At 39.1% G+C, this 24526-nt stretch overlaps 1 protein-coding gene across 1 annotated transcript in view; it reads right to left on the bottom strand.

Moving 5' to 3' along the window:
- The window catches only part of ALDH1A2 (aldehyde dehydrogenase 1 family member A2), a 98613-nt gene that overhangs the window by 56712 nt on the left and 17375 nt on the right, over positions 1-24526 (bottom strand). The window contains exons 2-4 of the mRNA XM_047075058.1: positions 5515-5619; positions 5192-5332; positions 2074-2203 (exon numbers count right to left, since the gene is read on the bottom strand). Of these exons, the coding sequence (XP_046931014.1) occupies positions 2074-2203; positions 5192-5332; positions 5515-5619 (376 nt within the window). The remainder of the gene's footprint in view (positions 1-2073; positions 2204-5191; positions 5333-5514; positions 5620-24526) is intronic.

The following is a 24526-nucleotide window of genomic DNA, read 5'->3' as shown; positions in this document are numbered from 1 at the left end:
ACATCAGAGACTTGATAAATCTCTATCTTATCAAGGTCTTCTCTCCTAAGAAAGAAAAAGACAACCAAGACATTGTTAGGCCAAATAGAGATTTATGTGTACAGCCTTCTGTTTCACCTCATTTCTAAGATTATTTATAAGTCATTAAAAAAGATATTTAAATGCCCCAAACACATTTTGTTTTAATAGTGAAACGGCGAGGGGAGGGCATGCAAAAAGACACCAGGGCCTTTGGTCTTGTTAATTTACATTTCTGCCTTGAAACAGGAAAGGCCAGTTTAAAAAGGAAGACACATGTCCTGTTTTTAACAAAAATTGTAATTCTCAGGCCCTCCAACAGATATGCTCACACTACCTAGTAACCCTGCTCCACTCAGGCCATTCCCAAATCCTGCCAGTGATGCTAGAGAACAGGAATTCTGTAAAATCTTCCAAGACAAAACTGAACCAAGAGTCTGACATTCCCTAAGAGCAATCTTCTCCATACTGAACAAGGAAAACCTATGGGTGGCAAGGAAGAGTGTCTGTAACTGCAAACCCATTTTCTAAAGGCTAACATTCCACATGTTGCTGTATATCATGGAGGTAATTTTAAAATAGACCTTTGAAGTCTCATCTCTGTCCCTTCTCCACTCTTACTGTGACTCCTCGTCTTGCCCCATGCCTAAATGAAGCATCCCAACAGCCACTGGCTGGTGCCGGTCTCTGTACCCTCTCCTCGCTGCTCGAGGCAGAGAACCAGCCGCACAGGCATCACCTGGCAGCTGGTTAGGAATGCAGAACCTCAGGTCTCACCCCAGACCTAGTCCATCAGAAACTGCATTTGACAAAGACCCCAAGTGATACGTATGTGTATCGAAGTTTGAGAAGAACTGCTCTAAGCTCACCGCGCTATCTGCCGGCCACCCCTGTTCCAGGTAAACCAACCCCTTGGCCTGGGAAGGGCCTCAGGGGGCACTCCAAAGTGCCCAGCCCTGCTTTCCACACTTCCTAGGATGCACACGGAAAGCAGGCTGTTTTCCGGAGAACCTAGGTAGAGGCCTGGGCACGGTACTTAGCAGCCACCAGGAGCCACTGGTGAAGATGTATTTCCTGTCCTTATGTCTGCTCACCACTACCAACACCCTCACATCTCCTGCAGTCATTCCCTTTCCTGTCCTACCTCTTCCTCCCAGTATTGAAAACGGACCAGCTAGTGAAGTGATTCACCAGGCTCTAATGTCAGAATTTTGGCTCTACAGCTTGCTTGCTGGTGAATTAGGAAAACTACTTAACTTCACTAGCCCTCAGTTACTTCCTCTGTCAGTGAGGATGCTATAATAGTGCCTTCCCCTTGGGCTTGCTGTGAAAGCTCTCAATCTGGCATTTGGATGGCTGGCACCTCATGTGCAGATTGGGACCTGTCCACTGACTTAGTCTGCACATTCGCCCTCTCCTTTAAAGGACTACACCACTGACAGGCAAGGCCACACAACTCAGCACCTAACTGTAACTCTCCCATAGAGACCTCTGTGCCACTGGTTTTCTCTCCTAACCTGGATTTTAAAAGAAAGGATGGCTGTTGTGTTTACAGATTGAAAAAGTAATTCATGCTTATTACAGAAAATACAGAAAAATATAAAAAAGAGAAATAACTTATCCACAATCTCTCCTCTAAGAGACAATTGTTAACATTTAGAGTATCCTCTTCCAAATAAGTAGATCTCACGGTCAGGAAGGAAAGGACCAAGTCTTAATGTCCTTGATAACTTCCCCGACTTCCCCACGTCCAATACCTCTCCACACTCCCAGCACCTAACGTAGCATAATGCTGAGTACTTAACAGCAGACAAACCCATACGTGTGCCTCAGCCGACTGCTGTAGTGACGTAAGTGGCTTGTCCCTGCACTTATATGTACACTGTCTACATACAGAAACAGGGATGCTGTCAGAGTTAGTGATGTAATATGTTTGGTTCATACATAATGTGTCTGACACGAGTTGCTCCTATCTGCATTCTATGGGGCTACTGTTTGTGTTGGATGGTGAGTGTGTTTCTGGTTTCCCTTTCGATGTGCTCAGATTTCACTTACCTACAGGAATGGTCATCCCGTGAATTTTATCAGCCCAGCCTGCGTAGTACCGAAGAGTTTTGATGACCCCCTGCAAATCCACGTAAAAAGCTTGCAAGAACGGTTTGCCACCATTTAGGGATTCCATGGTCTGTACGAAAAGAAATGGAGAGAACTTTCCAGTGACACACAAAATAATCTCTAGAGCAGAGGAAAATGGAAGAGCGAGAATGTGAATGGATACGAATAGTGACTCATACCTGGTCAGTTCTGATTTCCCAAATGAAAAGATTTTTTAGTACTGCCAGTTTAGGTAAGTCTCTAGTAAAAACCACAATGAATATGGATGCACATGTTTTTGTGCCTGTGCGTCTCCAGTAACCACTATCCAAATGCATAAACACAATGTTTCTTCAACTAACGATAAAGAAATGTTCTGCCTGTCAAACCGGCTTCTGTTATATTAATGATCAGAGCTGCGTGGGGATATGTTGGAGTCTAGACCAGTAATCTGAATCCATAAAGAGGAGCAGGGACATGGGCCTTTATGCAACTGATGAGAATATAAAGCGTTTTCCACCGCTGCCAAGACCCCTGCTGAGAAACGGAATATCCACCGTGCACAGTGACTTTATTTATTACCATCAAATAAACAAGAGCTCCTCTAGGGAAGCTCACACTTTAACAACTTCAGGGCTGCTTTTTGGTAAATATTTATGTTAACAACCATTACCTATTAAAAGTGAAGTATCTGTTCCATTGAATAAAAATAGACATATTGAGCAGTTGTAGATTACAAATGTTTCTATTTGAACGAGGTGTTCCTAAACTGCTTGAATTGTAGCAACAACCATAAAAAGCTACATGGACACACTGAAATGAGAAAGGAGTATTTAGACTTGAGAAATATTGAAGGTGTTACAAGTTTAATGAATTAAAAATAAGCAAAAACATATGTTTATAATCTCATGTCCTTCTCTGTGAGGACACTTTATTACTCATACTGGTGTGAAAATGATGTGAGCGCTGACAAAACTAAGATGGAAATATTCTCCATTCGATGACATAAAAATACAATCACTTACAGGGCAACATACCCACTCACGTGGGTAAGGATCTGATGGGACTCACGTGCATATAAGATAGGACTCATTTTAAAAGATCCCATCACTTACCACTGTACATTGGCTCACCTTTACCAACGGGAATCCAATTATTTCCCAGTACTTTTGAGAACATGTATATGTTCAGGAGATGGGCATTATGTTCTCCAGGCAGCCAGCACAGAGCCAAGCTCCACACAGTATAGAGTGAAGTGCAGTCAGTCACCAGAATCTGAGCCACCTACATGGTCCCAATGAGCTGTTGACAACAGCCAATTTCACCTGAGGGTTGCCAGCCCTATGTTTATTTTCAATTAATTATATTTACTTGGATGAGGTGTTAACTTCATTTTCTGGTCAGAAGCTCCCGTCTATTCCAGAGGCTATCTCTTATTAAAAATCACTCCTCCCATGGCCTGAGGAGTGTTTAAAAACAGAAATCTCATTTAAGTGTAACGGCAAAAGGGAACTGATCACGGTGAGGCATATGTCCGAAAAAGAATGCCATGTGAATTTTATGACATGAAAATATAACTGCAGTATGTGTGTATGTATACACATATATGTATACACATATATGTGTATATATATATGTGTGTGTGTATATATGTATGTGTACACATATATATACACACACACACTCTAGTCTAATGTTGTAAATATTGTATAGATTTCACTCAATTAAACAGACACTTACAATCTATATGCCCTCTCTACCTGACCATTTATGTCCCAGGAACACAAAAGAAGTAAAATATAGTCCTCACGCTTGAAGAAATCATAATCCAGTGAAGACATAAGCCTGCAGACCACCATTTCCCCGCAAGTGTTCCAAAGAATTCAGTTTTGCACGATACTGATAGATTAGCCAGAAAAATAGTGTTGAGGCTTAAACAAATCTGAGAAATAGTGACTAGGGCTTTTCCAAGTCTCTAATAGGTCAGTGTCTTGTGAACATCTGAGAAGGAGCTACTTTACCCGGAACAAACACCTTTATTGCAAAACGTATAAACACCTCACTGGAACAGTCATCCTTGAAGTACCAGATTAGATAATGTTTTTATAGAGAAGTAAATGTTACAGGGGCCAGAGTTCCAAATAATCTCCATAAAGGATTCATTTTTGTTCCCATACTATGAACAGATCCTGGAAGGGGATGGCTGGAAGAATGATGGCAGCAGTGACACTGAGGAAGGACATAAGGCTTCCCCCTCCCAGAGCAAACCCAATTGTGCTCTGTTTTCCCACGTGAAGGGTAGGATACAGTGTTCACAGTTTGAACGCCTGACTGAACAAGGACGCCCTAAACGTTAACTGATCAACAGTGGGTTATCCAGGAGGAGATCCCTGGTGCACAACACAGACATTCCCAAATGGTTCCAGTTTCAGGCAGTTCGTATTCCCTAAGAAACGGACTTTTATTTTATAAATAGCAAAAACAAACAAATACAAAAACCACTAGGAGAGAGGATGCTCCTTATGTGAGAAAATGATTTAGCGAAAGACAGTTGCTGTCTCCTGCTCTCTCTCCTATCCCCTGGTTCTAGAAAGTGGCAGAAGAACAAAGGGGGCAGAAGTGCCTGAGAGGCCCTCTGCTTCTGAAGGATTCTCTTTACTCAAGAGAGGTTAACTCTGGGGAGGTAAAAAAACAGTTCTATTTGATCCTCAAATGAATCATTTGGTGTTGGTTTTCCCTAAGCTTCATGGTGACTCTCCTGCTGCTTAACTGTTTTTGTTTTGATTTGTCGATTGAGGGTGGGCTAAGGTTGGAAAGGATGGCAAGAACGTCCTTTCTAGTCATGGGAAGCTATGGTTTTGTTCTTCAAAATTTACTAAGAAGAGACCCTCAGCTAGTCTTGCACCTCCCCATCTGATCCCAAAAGCCAAACACCTCTCATTTTTCATGTGTATTATGTTCTCTTCAGCTTGTCCCCCAAGTTGACTTCACACCACATTTTCAGAAAGGCTGAGGAATCTACATTTCAGTGGAGTAGTAAATTTAGGGTAAAGACTTAATGTTTTTTTAGGCTACTTACTGCAAGAACTGCCCTGTCTCGCTCCACCAAGTCTGCAAGCTTATCCAACAGACGGCCTCTTTCTGAAGCATCCATCCTTCTCCACACCGAACCAAGAGAGAAAGCCAGGCGGGCTGCCTGCACTGCTTTGTCTATATCTGCCTGTTAGAGAGGAAGAGGCACAACTGAAGAGAGAGAACACTCCAAATAAAGGAAGAACCACCTGCTTCGATGAAAAAGGTGATGAACGAACGTCAGTGCTGGTGTCTGGGGAGGATAAGCTTAGTGCTCTGTTGTCTGAAGGCAGTTATTTCATAGGGAATCTTCTTCTAAGAAGAACATACCTTGTCTGCTTCTTGAACTTCACACACCTGCTCTCCTGTGGCTGGATTATAGACAGGGAACACTCTCCCGCTCTCTGAGTTCTGCCACTCGTTGTTAATAAAAATCTACGGAAGTAGACAACAGAAGGGGATCGGTGAGACACGTGATAGGAAGCCAACCAATGGTGAAGGATTATGGAAGTGCCATGGTAGTGATATCTGTTCTATATGTTTGTTGACACGTAAGTATAGAATTTGAAGCATTACAAGAGACCCTTAACAGTATGCAGTCCAGCCTCTCCCCAAATTCAGAAATTTCCTCTGATATTTTTATCTCAAGTTTATCCAAAGATTAAACATAGTTCTTACCTTTAGTGAACCTGCCAACCAGTGAGGGAGTCAAACAAAGATGGAAGCACAGAGTCTCACATACATACAAACAATACACAAAGCTGAGAAAATATTTACTGACTGTCCGAACTCTGGCCAATATCCAAAAGGAGTAAATACCATGGAACAAACTGAGAGTCACCACGCTTTAGATCCTAGTTTCTCTCTCAGAGGCATAAGTAACTTCACAGGGAACTTGAAGGGTGCTGAAATAAGTAAGCATTCACTTAATTTATAGTCAGATCCTGAACTGTGCAATGACTCTAACTGGTGAGTTAAACAAGTTACGTGTGTAAATCCAAGTTAGATTTCTTCCCCTTTGCTGGGTAGGCTACACGACTCAGCAAAGGGAAAAGGCCTGTCTTTCAAACTGGTCTCTCAAGAATTTCTTAAGAGTCTTGGTTTCCTTATAAAGGAAATGGAGATTATATTAAAATGGCAAAGAGACTTATAGTTAAAAAAAATATTCAAGTTAGTATCTCAGAAGATTTGTAAGGACTGAGTTGAAGAAAAGGAGAAAATATAGGCAAAGAAATGTAAAAATTTTTATTGATATTAAAGAGAGAAACCCAAACAAAACGTTTGGACTATGACAGCTCAAAGAATACACAAAGATATTTTACTCTATAAAATTTATAGCATTACCATGAAAATTTCTGAAGTCAGAAGCCATCAGTCAATTTAGAACAAACACAAGGATAAATTGATTTGTTATTGTCTGCCATTTTAGTAAATCACAGATGAGGCTAAATGAAGACAGATCTACAATTTTAAATACTAAGTTCTAGATTATTCCAAAGCTTTATTTTGCCTTGATTTGATAAAACAATGAAGCCTATGTTTCCCCTTTTTAAGACAAAAGAGAAAAAAGACCTTAAATCTGCATAAGCACTTAATTCCAAAGTAACAAGCATAAACACAATGGCCTTGTAATTGTAGAAATTTTAAGTGTACGATTTATAAACATGCTTTATAATTTACAACAATTTATAAACAATTTCTAAATGTAATGTATTCATTTATTCAATAAGTACTTAGATACTCCTAGACCTAGGACAGGCAAAGAGGACTAGCAGTCCCAGCCCTCCAGGGTCTTACAGTCTCTAGTAACTCACTAAATATTCACAACCTTAATGGCAGAATTTTATTACCACTACCAAAGATGAGAAAGTTGTGAGGATGGGAGGTTAAGAGTCTGATGAAGCAGGTTCTCGTTGTGGCTCTGACTAGTCTACTGCTCCTTCCAGTGTTATCAGAGTCTGCGGGATTGCTCAGTCCAAAGAAATGAGTTCGTGTCCAAGCCTAAATTAGATCTATAGTTCTTGGACTCCTGGTCTAGTTCTCTTCCCACTCCATGTAACAAACTTCCTAACAGTTCACAGTTGATCATATCTGCACACTCCTTTGAAACACAGTATGACCTCCAAGGTAACAAAGGACAAAAATTGAGAGGTTAGTTTCACTTCTAAAGCATTATCAGGTTTAAGGAAGAGGGTTCTTGCCAATATGCCTTATTCTCTTTATTCACAATTTGACAGAGACTTCTTAACCTTTTTAATCCAATTTTAGTTTTTAAGTTTCTTTACTGAGCAGTTCTAACTATCTGTAAGAATTGAGATTTCATGACCTTTATTGATTCTTAGAGGTCTTCCAAAGATCAAAGAGAAAAATTACTTATTTTTTAACAGGATAAAACTCATTCATTCTCTTACTGTTTTCATTTAGGTGCATGGATCATCTTATAAATTTAAGATACACTACAGGACCTTAGTGATCTTTTGCTATTTTGTCATCCTAGGAATTACTTCATCATCACTCAATTATTTCCAACCATGCAAAAAAAGAACAAAACAAAAAATTGTGGAACTGCCATAGAATGAAGAAATAATTACAACTATTTCATCATCCTTCAGTTTTCATATTGTGTTGTCCAAACTAATGCATCATCTTTTGAAAGCACATAAGAAGTCTGGAGACACCATCTTTGTCATATTCTTTTTAGATTTCATTGAATGCATTTAGGAACTCAGAATTTTTCATTTCAGTCCATCATGAGTAAGAGATTACAGAGAAAGATATTTCACAACCGTAAATGAGTCAGAAGATGAAGGCAAAGAGAGAGAAACACTGGAGACTCTACTGATGAGGGTGAAGTTGACGAAGCAAAAGTTTGGGCTATTTTCTCAAACTCAGGAATTAAAGAGCAAACAAGATATTTATGAATACACCAAGAAAACATGATATTCTAACTCAGTCATTTAATAGGACAGAGCTAATTATTTAGTATTTTGCAACAAGAACCTGGACCACCTTGTTTTGCTAAAAGGATATGTGATAATTCTTTTATCTTTTATGGTATCTGTGTGTAAAAATTTACTTGATATGATTCATAAGTGGACAAATACTGAAGGTAGGTGTATACACAAAGGTGACTAGAGGACACATATTATGTAGAAATAAAATTTTTCATTGATCAATCTAATCTACGTTTAAATTAGAAATTTAAATTAGATATTAAAAACAGGGGCGTCGATTGAGCATCTGACTCTCGATTTTGGCTCAGGTCATGAACTCACGGGTTCATGGGATTGAGACCTGTGTTGGGCTCTGTACATTCAACACAGAGCATGCTTCAGATTCTCTCCCCCTCTCTCTCTGCCCCTACCCCATGTACTCTCTCTCAAAATAAACAAACTTTAAAAAAAAACCTAAAAATGGAAACATCCTGTAATTATGGAACACAAAGATAGCCATCCTCTTTAATACAAAATTATAAGCACTCAAACTTTTCAGTAGCATTACATTGTGAAAATGCACATACAAGAACCAGAAGTAACAATAAGCTGTAACCTATTAGAGATATGTTTAAAATCTGGAATCAGTATTTATGACATGAATATTTCCTGTTTCATACATGATGGCTGATAAGCAGATAGTTAGATTCAAAGGCCCTTTACCCATTCCTGGCCAATACCTCTAAATATCCAGGAAAATATGGAAGAATAATTTGGTTTGCTATGTTTAAGTTCTAATTTTGTGGGTTTCACTATTACTACTGCTGTACATTTTTCATAAAATAACTTAAAATTTTAAGCATACAAAGGATCCAACAGACCCAGATGGTAAATGTGATGACTATTTTTCCTGGTATGCTGAAGGTTAAAATATTTGATTTTTACTAGGTTATTCTTTTTGTAGACCTAGCCTTATGACACTTAAAAAACTTGTACTGATAACTTTGTTGGTACACCGACTAGCAAATACCTCTAATACTTGAAGATTTTCAGCTTCTCTAGACTATTTCAAAAATTTTGAATACTATATCAATAGTTCTTCCCTAACCAGGCTCCCAATGGCCAATACTGACATAATTTAAGCAACAAAATAAATAATGATAGCAATGATTACTCACAGAATGAAAAAGGCACCCAGGAGCCCATAATGATACAAATTATTTTAATGAATATATAAATGGGGGGATAAGATGAAGTTCTGCTTCATAGGAGAATTCCAACTAACAGTTGTGAAGGAATGGTGGAATTAGATAATCACCATTTGTCAAACATCATAGTAGTAATTGCTGGAGGCAAAATCATCAGTGGATGATAAAATTGGTGGGTAAAAGTATAATGAAAAATTGGATGTTAATGTAGTCTCAAAGTATAATCCCACAAGATACTTCCTAATTACAAAGGGAAAAACAGAAACTTTATTAGAGAAACTTGACAGCACCTTAATCAAGCAATCAAGGTTAACATCACCAGTAATGCAACAAATGAATTGTTATTAACATTTTATCTGCATGTCCTACCAATAATTAAAAAGCTGTGTTGAAATCTCTTGCTTTGGTTGTGGATTTGTCAGTATATCTCTTACAGTCTTCATTTATATCTTTATAAATTTTAGGTTATTTTATTAGTGAATATAAAATGATTTTTGTACATTATCCTTATATCCTATAATTGTTTATTAGTTCCAGAAGGGTTTTTTTCTCTTTTTTGTGTGTTTGAATTCTTAGGGATTTTCTACCTAGACAATCATGTTATTTATGAACAGAGACAGTTTTATTTCTTCCTTCCCAGTCTATATACATGTTATTTCCTTTTCTGGTTTTACTATATTAGGTAGGACTTTCAGCACAATGTTCAACAGGAGTGGCAAAAAGGGGTTTCTTGTTCCTATTCATAGAAAGCATCTATATAATTTCTTGTCATTAAGCATGATGTCATCAAGAGGTTTTATGTAGGTATTTATCATCCAGTTGAGGAAATTCCTTTATTTTTAGTTTGTGGAGAGTTTTTTTTTTTGTTTTTTTTTTTTACCATTAATGGGTGTTGGATTTTGTCAAATGCTAATTCTAAATGTACAGATGCTATCGTATGAGTTTTTTTTCATTAGCCTGTTGATGTAACAGATCATAATAAATGATTTTTGAATTCTGAACCAGTCTTGTATACCTGGAATAAATCCCACTTTGTTGTGGTGTATAATATACTGTTGGATTTTATGTGTCAACATTTTTTACAGTATTTGCATTTATGTTAATAAGAGGTATTGGTCTGTAGTTTTCCTTTCCTGTATGTCTTTATCTGGTTTTAGTATTACAGTAATGCTGGCCATATTAGATGAGTTAGGGAGTGATCCTTTTGCTTCTATTTTCTGGAAAATACTACACAGAATTGGTATGTTTGCTAGAAATCACCACTAAAACCATCTGGACCAGGGGCATCTGGGTGGCTCAGTTGGGTGAACATCCAACTTCAACTCAGGTCATGATCTGAAGGTTCATGAGTTCAAGCCCCACACTGGGCTCGCTGCTGTCAGTGCAGAGTCCACTTCAGATCCTCTGTCCCCCTCTCTACTTGCCCCTCCCCTGCTTGCTCTCTCTCTCAATAATAAACATTTAAAAAAATCTGGACCAGTCCTCTTTTATTTTTGGAAGGTTACTAATTACTAATTCGACTTCTTAAATTTATATGGGCCCATTTAGGGTTAGCCAATATGAGTTTCCATCCTTGGTTCCCACCACCAACTATTCCTTTTTTGTGCATCTCTTAGGTCAACCTCCTGAGCACTTGGTTGGTTTCAGGACATTTTTTGAAGCACCTCCAGATGTAAATGAAATAACTACCCTTGGGTCCAAATATATGTAACCATGAAGAAGAAAGCCACGTATGTTTGAAGCCATTAAAGGGCCAAGTTTGGGTCAAGATCATTTCTTTTCAAAAGAACCATGGAGAGGCGGGCAACAAGTGATGAATATCTCAGGAGGGGGTGCCAAGTTGGTAGGTGTTAAGATTTTAAGAATTTCTGTATTTTTAAAATGTCTTTGGTATTGGTATCTGGGTAATTCTGGTCTCAAAGAGTAAGATGGAAAGTATTCTTCTCCTCTCTTCAATTTTCTGGAAGAGTTTTCGTAGAAGTGGCATTATTTTGTCCTTAAATATTTGATAGAATTTGCCGGTAAAAGTATCTGGGCTTGGAGTTTTCTCTGTCAAAAAGGTTTTTTAGCTATGTGTTCAATTTCTTCAATAAATACAGGGCTATTTATCTATTTCTCCTTGTGTGACTTTTGGTAAAATCTGTCTTTCAAGAAATTGACCCATTGGAGCATCTGGGTGGCTCAGTTGGTTAAGGGTTTGACTCTTGATTTTGGCTCAGGTCATAATCTCCTGGTCATGAGATCCAGCCCAGCACTGGGCTCCATGCTGAGCATGGAGCCTGCTTAAGATTCTCTCCCTCTCCCTCTCCCCTATGCTCTCTTTTTAAAATAAAAAAAAAGACAGACAGATAGATAGATAATTTGCCCATTAGTTATCAAATTTGTGGGCACAGATTTGCTCACAAAATTCCTTTATCATCCTTATAATGTCCATTGATGGTCCCTCTTTCATTTCTGGTATTCAAAATTTATGTCTTCTCGCTTTTTCTCTTTGTTAGACAAGCTAGATATTTATCAATTTTATTGACCTTTTCAAAGAACCAGTCCATGGTTTTAGTGATATTCTCTATTGTTTTCTGTTTTCAATTTCACTGATTTCTGCTATAATTTTTTATTATTTTTCTTCTGCTTGCTTTAGATTTATATAGCTCTTCTTCTTCTAGTTTTCTAAGGTAGAAACTTGGATTATTTCTTATTTTCTAAAATATGCAACTCAATGCTGTAAATTTTCCTCTACCATTTTCACTGCATCCCACAAATTTTGGTAAGTTGTATTTTCATTTAGTTTAAAACATTTTAAATTTCTCTTGAGACTTATGCTTTGATTCATGTGTTATTTAGAAATATGTTCTTTAATCTCCAAATATTTTGGGATTTTCCAGTTTTCTGCTATTAATTTATAGTTTTCCTCTATTGTGGTCTGGGAGTATTTTTATATGATTTCTACTCTTTTAAATTTGTTGAAGTGTGTTTTATGGTCTAGAATGTGGTCTATCTTAGTGAATGCTCCATATGAACTTGAGAAGAATGTGTATTCTGCTGCTGTTTGATGGAGGCTTACTTTACTAGTCTTAGAACTAACAGCAGCATTTGCTTTTATAGAAAACCCAGCTTTTGCATTTTCCTTCCGTTCCCAACTCATTTTAATATCACTGTTCTTTCAATTAATCAATATATTAAAATTAATGTATGCATGGATAGCTGTTTCAATTACATATTGTAATAATATTTCATGCCACACCGTATAATAAAGCAGAAAAAATGAAAGGCAAAAAGGTTGAAAATAAAGTGATATTGTCTTTTTTTCTTCAGACATGATTGCCTGTCTGGAAATTCCTAAGAAATCTACAAAAGAACGCTGAAAGTATAATTTAGCAAAGTCCCAGGGTACGAGATCAATATACTATCAATAAATCATTGGGAAATGAAATTTAAACGCATATATTTATACACACACATTAGTTCATGCAAGATCTGGTTGTACTGCGACAGAAGGGTCCTTTACAGTATATTGCTTACCTTACAGCCAGAAGTGGAAATCCTGGGCAGCAACTTTTGGCAGCAACTATTAACCCGTTAAATTATGTGACTTTAAAAATTATACTCTAAGAAAGAGTCTCAAGAAGAGTTATGGCTCTTAGTTGCAATGTAACCTCTTCACAAAATTGAGGGACCCGCAAAACTCTCTCCCAATCCTCTCCTGTAGAAAAAGATTCGATAGAAAACAAAACAAAACAAAACAAAACAAAACAAAAAAGGTGGAACTAACAGAAAAAGGAAGAGCTGAGCAGAAATTTGATTTTGCAGGAAAAAAACTGCCAAATGTTCATTGAAAGCCTATTTTAAGGGCACCTCACTGGCTCAGTTGGTGAAACATGTGATTCTTGATCTCAGGGTTGTGGGTTCAAGCCCCACACTGGGTATGGAGATTGCTTAAAAATAAAATCTAAAAAAAAAAAAACAAAACAAAAAAAAAAACAGAAAAACAAAAAAACAAAAAAAACAAAAGGCCTACTCTAAACACCGAGTTGTTTTAGATTCTACTGAAAACCCACAGAAGACATGTACTCTGCTCTCTGCTGTCCTGGAACTTATAATTATGTTTCAGAGACAAGATTACTTTCAGGAAAGTTAAATAATGTAAGACATTCTATGATTTAGTGCCAAGATGAATGGTAGAGATAACCACTGCAGGAGTGTACCTCAGAGAAGGGAGATAGCGGTGTGGGCTGACATGTTAGAAGAACACTTCAGGAAAACAAGAAATAATGAGGGAGTATGACCCAGAGTAGGGAAAGGATAAGGTAAAGGAAAGAAATTCTATCCCTAATAAGATGATTCAGCTGGCCCGATCTACCCCTCCTCCTCGACTTCAGCTCCTCTCTGAAGATTATCTGATACACTGGTTTAGGAAGTGTGACAGAGAAGGAAGAAATCCAAGTTTAGCTGCTCTCCTTCCCTCCAGGAGTCCCCAGACCCTAGAAGCAGCTCCAGGGGTTGAGCGCCCTGGAAACCTAGCCCCAGCCTCTACCGCGGCACTGGCTTCAGAGTAAGGAGGGTGCCTTCCAGCACGCAGGTCCTCCAAACCACGAAAATCCAGAGAGGACATAGGTCAGAAAGCCGGTCACACTCACAGAAAGAAGGGAGACATGAGAAAAGATTCTTTCCAATGTTGTGAATTGATACATTTAGAGAGAGCTGTGCCTAAAAGGAGTGAAAAATATGGCAGAGGATACAGGAAGAAGAAACTTTGAAAAGATATGGAAAATAAATACTGAAAAAAGTAGTGTTAGAAAACAAACATTTTTTTAAAATGTAGTTGTTAGAATTGAAGAGTCTGAGAAAAATAAGCCTTACAGATTTCCCACTGAGAAACAATGAATCGAAAAGGGAACCATGATGAAGAGAAGTGGGGGTAGTGGGAAAAGAAAACGTTGAGATAGGGAAAATAGAAAGAGCTGGAACTCATCTCCTATGAACATTCAGGTGTTCAATATTTTGAACTGTTCAAGACTGGATAACTAGATTTCTTTCCTTTTTTCACATGAAAATACAGTTAGAAAAAAGCATTAAAGCAAGACCAGCCAGAACACATACAGAGCCCGTGGCGGAGAACAATTTGAGACCCAGCCATGGACTTGTGTCATCACAATCCTGCTATTTGCAGACACGTCTTGTGTTCGTGGTTTTGGTCAATACCTGAATTTCGCTAGTAGCCCACGGAGTGGAGAAGGGATTACACTGTAGGGGAATCGTGGTATTCTTGGGTAGCATAATCCGGAATCCTAAGTATGTGTACTTGGGCCAAAAGGTTCTCAAAAGCCAAGCAAACGATTGCAGAGATAAAGACAAGGAGTCCCAGGCAATCAGTAAGGACAATTTTGTTATAAAAAGTCTAGTCTAAACACAGCTGAACTCAAGAGGATGAGTCTCTTAAGATGCAGGTTTCCATGGACTCTTCCTGTTAACACCCTCCCATCCCATCTTCCCTTCCCTTATCTTCCTCAAAAGTTTGTACTAAGTAGGTGCTTAGTGCCTGCTAGTGTCTCCTTAGATTTCCGGATTTTCTTTCTTTTCCAGGATGAGCAAATTACGTCTTTCAGGTTAAATATACCTGTCTGTCTCCAGTATATGATCCCAAGAGTACAAGAGGGCTAAAGGGGTACTTGCGCCAGACATCCCAAAAGACAAAGGCCACTGCTTCCATGTAGCACGTCAACCACCAAATAATTCTTTAAAGAGAAAATAAATCATTCCAATGACTGACTCACTTGTAGAGAACAGACCTGGCTAAAACAAACTCAACTATATACCATCAATCCTACCTACCCCACTGCCCCATGATCCCCATATCCGAGAATGCTCTTGACATCTGTTTTAAGAAAAGAGTAAGAAACAGCCAACTGGTCTGAGCCGCCTTATCAGAGTCACATTGAATTACAGCATTTGTTACTCTGTTGAAGCAACATGGCATTAAAGGCAAGTACACACCAATGTCAGTTGTGACATATTCCCAAATCGGAAGAAACTATACTTGCCATCAGTGTTGTGGTAGAAGGCAATGGGAATTGCTACTGGTAATGGTTAATGTTCATTTCTTCCTGTTCCACTTTCTATAAACAAGGTAATGCCTATACAAGCTCATTACTGTAAACTGAGCACATTTAAATTGGCAGTAAAACCAGACTATTTACTCTAGTGCACATATAAAGTGCCTCATCCAATGTTTTGGAAATGTTTCAAGTTTTGAAACCAAGCAGCTGGCAGCTTTACAAGCCAAACCTTACACTTAAATCACTCACTCTGGAAAGTTTTTTGGTGTCCCGTGTCAGGTAGTACCATTCAGCAGACGTTCATTCCCCCACCCCTTGAATTCTTTTGCAATAAATTTGCATTCACAGGGCTCTTATAACTCTTCCAGCACCATAGACTCCAATGGCTGTTGATTAAATGTATATATCCTGTGCATTTAATCTGACTTACATTATGGCCACTTCGTAAAAATGCCACAGACTGGACAAGCGATGACACATAGCAAGAACCTGGAATCCCTGCAAAGCCTCAGATTAGGGTTTTTTCTCCTTCTTTATTAATAGTGACCATTTTGTGGCCCGGCTCTAAATCAGCAAAAGTATTTGACAGCAAATGCTCCTATCTATGGATTATATATAACCCGTCCTACACACCAGATGAAAAAGGGATAACCCTGGGAAAGGAAGGGCTTGTTCCATGTAAATCATGTTACAAATTGGACAACACCCAGAGAGTTCATTGTTCAGCCTCAATTGTGAAGGCCGTTCCCATTTACTATTCTCCTAGAATCGATGTTAATTAAGGCGGACTGAGACCATAAATCAGCCTGGGAGTTTTACAATGTAATTCAGCATTAAGCATATATATTTAAATTAAAAGTAACTGATTAACCACTAGAGTTTTTCCAGAAGTGGCTGGGGCCATTTCTTTATAATAAAGACACGTCACCTTTCATTTTCGTAAGGGGAGAGCATGAAAGAAATACTGTATTATCTTCTAAAATGGTGAATAAGGCTGGTAAGTGACTCATGACACTGGTTATTGGGAGGAGGCGCTGGAAAGAGAGAGAGAAGAACAGGAAGGAGAGCTGCATGGTGCAGGGCAGCTGGCATCTTTACCTCCCTTGAAGTCGTGGGCTCTCCCTCTAGTCACAATCATCCATTACCCACCTACCATTCATCAGGCTCTGCGCTAGGCACTGGGGGTGACAGAAATAGGTAAGAACCAGCGCCCGCCCTTCAAGTGAGCGTTCGGCATGGCAGAGGGCAGGACTGTCACAGCAACGGCTCTAATAATAGGACATGACAACAACATTCAAAAGGATTTATGGAACACCCACTAGGAATATGCTTCAAAGATACTATACTTTATGTTCCAACTTTATAAAACACTAGCCCGGTAATTTGTGTGCCTCCAGGAAACCCAACCAAAGAGCTACACCTGCCTGACAGAAGCCAGGAGAACATCCTTCTGAGAACAGGACTTGGGCTTCATAAAAAAAAAAAAAAAAGCAGAAGAAACAAAGCAATGGCTCTGTGAACCCACAGCTGAAAAGACAGGATTGTCTGATGAGTAAGTCCTTCAAGAGCTGTGCTAACCCAGCCCATCTACACATGCCTCCCCACACAGTAAATATGAAAACCACGTGCAGAGAGTGAGCCTGGGAGAGGAATTTGTTTTAACCCAAAGTACATGGATAACACATATTCGATGAGTAATTCAGATTTAATAACATTATTAGATGACCAGTGTATACCAAGCATTTTTACTATTTCATTTAATCTGTGTAACATACCTGTGATGTAGGTATTTTCCTTCTAGATGTGTAAATGAAGGCTCATGTTACAAATGCAAGTTTATACTGCAAATAATGTACAAGGCAAAAACTTGAACGTAGGTCTCTAAATGCTAAGTACAGAGCTTTTCCATTCCTCGTAACATTACCGGTTCCCACCTCCCACTGTCCCCAACTCTACTAGACTACAACTTTAAGTGAAAGATCTATGTTCAGTTAGGCCAAAAGCAGCAAAAGAATATAATTAGGACTTTTCCTGTAAAGTCAGAATTGAAAACCCAACCAATCAAGCGAATAATAACAAAAGTTAACATATAAGGCTTACTATGTTCCCAGCACTGTTCTAGACACTTTACATATATTAACTCATTTAATACTCAAAATTATCATCTGAAGTCAATACTATTATTATCCCTGTTTTACAGATGACAAAGCTGAAGCTCAGAGATATAGAGGAGCTCACCCACAGCCAGGCATGTGGCAGAACTGGGACTCAAAACCCACACAGTCTGGCACCTTCACCCTCAGCCCTGGACACTGGTATCTATAACAGACTGGCACTCTGATGTCACTTCCTGCATTGCTACATAACCTTCAAGTGGCCATCTGCACTGCTCCAAAAGAAATAAACATGCTTCTTCCCCAAGGGGTAGGTTTCTTCATAATCTGGTCCCAACCAACACTTCTGGTCTCCTCTCCGGCCATCCCTCACCATGTATCTAAGCAGGAATAACATCTATAGGACAATATCATTCATGAGAAACAAGCAGTGACAAAATAACACCACGTTTCCCATCAAGGATATGTCCCTATCTAAATATAGAATGGAGTGTGTGCCTGTGGAGAAAACCAGACTGGTCTTGCATAGACCAGTGTCTTACAGTGCGCCATAAACTGAGGAGCACAAGCATTCAAAATCTGTGGATCTAAGTTCCTCCCTTTGCCCCCCTATACTTAAATCACACCAAAAATGCTACGAATTGTTATGAATGAGGATCTCTGAGCCTGCTGTTTCCTCCCTTCTTTACCTGACACAACATTAGAATTTTAGTCATCTTTCAAAACTCAGTTCAAGGGGCGCCTGGGTGGCTCAGTTGGTTAAGTGCCCGACTTGGGCTCAGGTCATGATCTCACAGTTCATGGGTTCGAGCCCCGTGTTGGGCTCTGTGCTGACAGCTCAGAGCCTAGAGCCTGCTTCGGATTCTGTCTCTCCCTTTCTCTCCGCCCCTTCCCCGACTCGTGCTCTCTCTCCCTCTCTCTCTCAAAAATAAATAAATATTTTAAAAATCACAAAAAAACCCTCAGTTCAAATACTTGATAAAGCTGTCCCAAACTCTTCAGAGTTGTCTGATCATTCTCTGACTTCTGCCTGTGTATCACATCGATCTGTAATACTTTACATATGTCCCCCACTTAGATTGCGGGCTCCTTAAGGATAAACACCATGTCACTATGTCATCTTTGTTTTTTGATCTCCAGGACCTAGAAAAAGAATAGTGAAATGGTAGATGCTCAGTAAATATTTATATGCATTTGTATTACCCAAGAAGCAAATTCTTTTTGTCAACAAAAACCAAAACAATGTATGTTTTAATTCCACGAATCAGATCCTTGGAATCCTAGAACCGTTTCTATCTATCCAGAGAAGCAGGTCCCCAGTCATCACTGAATACTACCTAATACTGGATGCTTCCTACTTTTTCTTGTCTGGATTGAGGCTACGCAACAATCAGTTTTCCTCTAGAACATGGCTTTGGATAGACACTGTGACACCAAGATAATGGAGTTATCTACTTACCTAAGAAGATTGCAGAACCATGCACCTTGCTAAAACTCTTTAGGATAAAGGTGGTTCAGAAGGAACCCTTTTTCTCTGGGAGCACTAGATAATGACACCGGAGTTCTCGGGAGGAATCTGAAACCCAGAACTGCAGTCCCTTCATCTCACCACTGCCAGTAGTGTGGTTCATTATTTAACTATCCTTAGGGGCTTGTTTATAAAGGGACATCACTTTCGTGGTCTTATTTTCTATTACAGCAAAAGGAGGAGGGGAAGGAAGAGTGCTTGCGTTCTGTTCTTGGTTTCAAACTAAATGTTCAGCTAGTCTCCTAGCTTCCCCAACCCTCAGTTTCTTTATCTATGATAAAGAATGATGATTTATCTATAATAAGTGAAACTTGGTAACTGAAGATAGGCTAATCTATGGCACTTGTGATAAAACTTCTGTCCAGCCCCTTGACAGATATTGATAATCAATCACAATATCTTCCAGTTGAATTTCTGAAAACTTTTCAACATGGCGTTTTAGAAAGCTACTGCCAACTGAATGGAAGATGTCCCTGAGGACGTAAAAGTTCTAACTCTGTGAATCTGACGTACTGGCTACAGAACACATATGGCCACCAGTGGGCGCTCAATAGGAAAGTTTATCAGAAGTTCTGGGACACCGTAGGTTTGTCTTGCTTCTCCAAGTGCATGTTGACATTTCTATAACCATTTCAACAACACCTCTCTATGTCCAGAGCAGAGTCCATCCTCTGGGTTCAAAAGTGGCGGTCTCCTTTTCCAATTATGTCTAGCACTTGAACATGTAACTGATGAACTAGAAAGATACCATTTTGAAAAAGCACAATTTGGGTGGAAAACAATCCTGCAACAAACATTTTAAAACTTAGGCAAGCTCATCACCAAGCATAATTGGTAACTGCCCACCTTCCCCCCAAACAGTCTTAATGCTTGTTATGAAACTATGAGGTTCGACACGATCATACTTTACCAGCCAAATCTTACTAAAGGATCACTTTAAAAGACACTAATGGGGGGCACCTGGGTGGCCCAGTTGGTTAAGCATCCCACTCTTGGTTTCAGTTCAGGTCACGATCGCGGTTTGTGAGTCTGAGCCCCGCATCAGGCTCTGTGCTGACAGCACACAGCCTGCTTCAGATTCTGTGTCCCCCTCTCTCTCTGTCCCTCCCCAGCCTGCGCGCTCTCTCTCTCTCAAAAATAAACATTAATTTTTTTTAAAAAAAAAGAACTAACAAGTGAGTATCTTTTTCTTGCTCTAAATATAGTTAGTGGAGGCTGCTTGGGTTAGGAAGAGAGAGATTCACAATGCTGGAAGGGGCCCTAGATATAATGTATGCAAATGAAAAATGTTACTAAATAAATTTCTCAAAAGAAGCCAATGACTTGCACAAGGCCACATACCCCACTAGTGGTAGAATAATAGGGACTGGAACCCCCATGTCCTGATTCCCATTCTAGTGCTTTTTCTAAATATAATCTTTGCTAATGTTTCTTTGGAAAGCAAATTTGATGGTTGACCAGAGAATCAGAGCAACCCTCACTGCATTTCTTCCACAAGGTCTCTTAAACATTACTCTGCACAAGGAATTTTGCTCAAGTCCCTTTTTTCTTCAATACAATCAATGCAGATGATAGCGAAATAATTTTTAATTTCCTTTCTTGAAAGCAAAACGTGTTAGGGAAACAGGGGTGATTTACATTCCTAATGTGATTCTGCTTAGAGATGAGGTCCTGGGATATTTTCTGCAGCCTCCTGAGGTGCAGAAGCAGGAACTTCTGGCAGAGAACAGACAGCAACCTGACTATTGTGATCTTCAGATAATAAATTATTTCTTGGGCTTATTAAAGAACAGCTTTGTGCTCTTACAACAACAGGGCTATATTTGAGGGTGCAGGAAGGATACTTCAAAATCATCCTAATGACTTCCCACAGGCCAGTAGGTCTTGGATAAGAAAAGAAAGGGAATGGCCAGCCTTGACTGATTTAGGAGCTGGTTACAATTTCACTGCATCAAAGTGATTCCTTTTTCATACTTTCCTTTCTCCATAGAATCTAGGTATCCACGACTGAATAAGAAAAGGGCATCAAATGTCAAAATCTTCATAAAATGGTCACAGCTGTTTGATTCACAGTCACTTCTCCTAGCTAAGGGAATTAAAATAAAAATTCATGATGGCACTTTGTTAGGGACACTACACACAAGCATTTGGGGAAAAAGAATCTCTAAGTGTAATTCCCTCCTGTAAATATTTCATAACATCCTAGATTCTGGGCAAGAAATGTCATTTATTTCCCCACCTCAGAAATTTTATCCCCTTCCTGAAGGAATGTATTTAAAAACTCTAACAAGTACAGTACTACAACAAAGTCTTCTGCCAAACATTAGTGTCCTTTTCCAGGGCACCTGGGTGGCTCGGTTAAGCTTCTGACTCTTGATTTCTGCTCAGGTCATGATCTCATGGTTTGTGAGTTCAAACCCTGCATCTGGTTCTGCACTGACAGTACTGAGCCTGCTTGAGATTCTCTCTCCCACCCCTCTCTCTCTGCCCGTCCCCAGTGCATGCACACTCTCTCAAAAGAAATAAACGTTAAAAAAAAGTGTTCTTTCCCAAATCTGAAAGGAACAGGTATCTCAGTGTCTTAGAAGGGAGGTCTGAAATATGAGTGGAGTATATGGTTGTGTCTCTGGATTAAGACAGTAAGGACCATAACGACAGGCTTTCTGAAAGCCAATTCAATATGACTGGGCTGGTTTATACTTTTTGTTGTTGTTTGTTTGTTGTTGTTGTTTTCCAAATAAGACCATCAGGATAGCAACATGCAAGTCTGTTCTCTCCTCAAGACAGGTATAGAGACTGAAGTTGCTTAACGTATTCAATCATAATGATTAAATGTCATGAAGGTTGTGTCTATATGCAAAATGAAATAGAGATATGAGGAAATTCACTGAGGACTGAGGTGATTAATTTTGCACATATTCCTTTATTTGCCTTATAGAACAACCAGAGCGGAGGTGCTAAGAGCCAAAAGATCTCCATGTAAATACCACTCTGCCTTTTACCACTTATGCAATCCTGAGCCATCTTTAAATAGACTCTCAAACTCTTTGAGCTTTGTTTCCTTCTCTGTAGAAACAGAAATAAGGCTCATCCACCTTGCAGGGCTGTTGTACAATTAAGTGAGATAAAATGTGACTGTGCTTGAGGCTTAACTGGCTAGGATGAACTTTCTTCCCTCTCGAAGATCCTTGAAAAGAGCTCTCTTGGCTTCATTTGGTTTTCTCCGTACTCTAATAGAGCACTTAACATGCAGTCAGTGTTCAAAAGACATAATGGATCATACTCCTGGGACAGAAGTGAAGACGGACTTCAGATTGGCTGTCTACAGGGATCCGACCCATCTAACAGTGGCTTTACGTGGTTTTCTAAATCTCAGTAGTTACGTGGAGAAAGACCCAAAACAGGGAACTTAACAACACAAGCCAAACCACATCACTTGGCCACTTTTGCACCAGGAAGATAACAGAAGACAAATCAGGCTTGCCACACTTTGCAGCCCACAGCAAAGTGGCTGTGACAACACAGAGATGCTGCCATGAATTTTCTAATTGGGGAATCTGACCCCCTGAGGAATTCTGAAGCAGCAGGCTTTAATAGGAGTTAGGTGTAAATAATTTCCTATCCTCGATGAATCTCTGACATAAAGCTGTCATGTTTTATTTCAGTAATAAAATGTTTTGTTTTTTTAATAGTAAATGCTTCAAATGATTTGTATTTAAACCCTGCAGTAGATGGTGCCTTGGAGAGTTGAATTTTACTCGGCTTGCCACTAAACTGCTTTTGGTTCATCAAAGGAGAGTACCAGATAACAAATCAATAACCAGAATGATGTATCTATAGAAAAAAGTTCAATTACTTTTAATTGAGCAGCATAAGGAAGTAGTTTAAGGACTTGTCATATGTTGGTTATCTCCTTTTACACGACTATTCCATTGTTTCTACAGATATACTGTACTTCAAAGAGATTTGTGTACAACAAAGAACACACAGCATGATCATTTAACTGTACAAAATTAAATTTCTGTTGTAATGAAAAACTGTACTGATGACCACTTCAGTATGCTACTCTACAAAGCTAGTAGGCTTTTGAACATTATAATCAAAGGTAAAAAAGGTTATTTTTAACTTCAATGAAAAACATCCCCATCTTCTTTTACTTCTAATTAAGAGGCTACCTATATAAAGTAAAATAATGAAGCAAATATTCAGAACCTTCCTGTTGAAACATTTAGGTAGGTAGAGCAAAAGTGGTTCTGTTGACTTCCATTTTTTGCTCTGCTTCACGCCAAAACATCTGGCTAAAAAGTGAAAAAACACCCAAATGGCATTGTATAGGAAAACACCTAGATGATTGATTGCATTTTGCACTTTAAAGTCAGTGTTTTGATATTATAGAGACATGGCCTTGGTTCAATAGGTGTAATCTCTTACAGGCAAAAGCATGGTTTCATAAAGCTTTGACAAGGACTAACTTACCAGTTCTAATTTTAAAGTAATTAACTGTTTTTTAATAACTGACCCAATTTGTATTCTCTGAACCCCACTTACCCTGAGTCCCAGGCTGAAAGGCAGGAAAAAGGAAAAGTCTTCACTAGGAAAGACTGCAATCTTGACTTTCAAAGTATGCAGACAGCACAAGGTCAAAAGAAATGAGAAATGAGAGGCAACATTTTAAACCAGCTTTAAAATATTAATCTAAAGCGACTGTGCCAGAGTATTTTAAAATGAAGGTTGTATGCCCAACACATTACACTAATGTGCAATAATTACATGAATTGTGTTAATCCTGGAAACAAATAAATTATAACATGAGCAGTGAGGTAGCAGAGATCCACCCAGCTTTTCAAATATCCATCTAATCTCAAGGTCTGTTTCTGAAAGTGAAAGGACACTGATGAGAGCCCAGAGACAAAAGGTCATTCATTAGTCATGTTCCCCAGAGGACAGTTCAGTATGGGGCAGCCTTCCAGGAACAAGGCTAGATCTGAATGAACTGGAACGTGAGGGAAGAGGTGGGGAAGGAGGCTGGCCTCTTTCTCCAAAGGAGGCTGATTGGATCATTCAGATTAAAGAGCTCTGGGGTTACCTGTGATACAGATTAGGGAAGGCATAGGGTTCCATTTGACTCAGGATTCCAAGGGTCATATTCCAAGGGCAGGATATTTCTACCACAGACTAAATTGTGGCAGATAACAAACTGTTATCATATAACTGGTTTGACTAGCACCCAGGTTGAATCTCATGAAGGTCCTTTTTAGTCTTCTTTAATCACAAAAATGGGCAAAGGTATCCTAAAATCACGTTCTGCCTCCTCATTTCTCTCCTGCCATTTCATAATGGGTATAATTCCCATGTGTATAAAGATTCCTAGATGGCGTGACTTGGGTATGGCATTTAAATTTTCTGTGGCTCAATTTTCTCATCTGTAAAATAAGATAATAAAACCACCTTGGGATACCTGGCTGGTTCAGTGGGTAGAGCATGCTACTCTTGATCTCTGGGTTGT

This window comes from Lynx rufus, unplaced genomic scaffold, assembly GCF_022079265.1.
Source record: "Lynx rufus isolate CCGP_SWC_20201006 ecotype Redwood Valley unplaced genomic scaffold, mLynRuf1.p SCAF_13, whole genome shotgun sequence".
Taxonomy (NCBI): domain Eukaryota; kingdom Metazoa; phylum Chordata; class Mammalia; order Carnivora; family Felidae; genus Lynx; species Lynx rufus.
The sequence above is the reverse complement of the archived record's forward strand: the minus strand, read 5'-3'. Positions and strand labels throughout refer to the sequence as shown.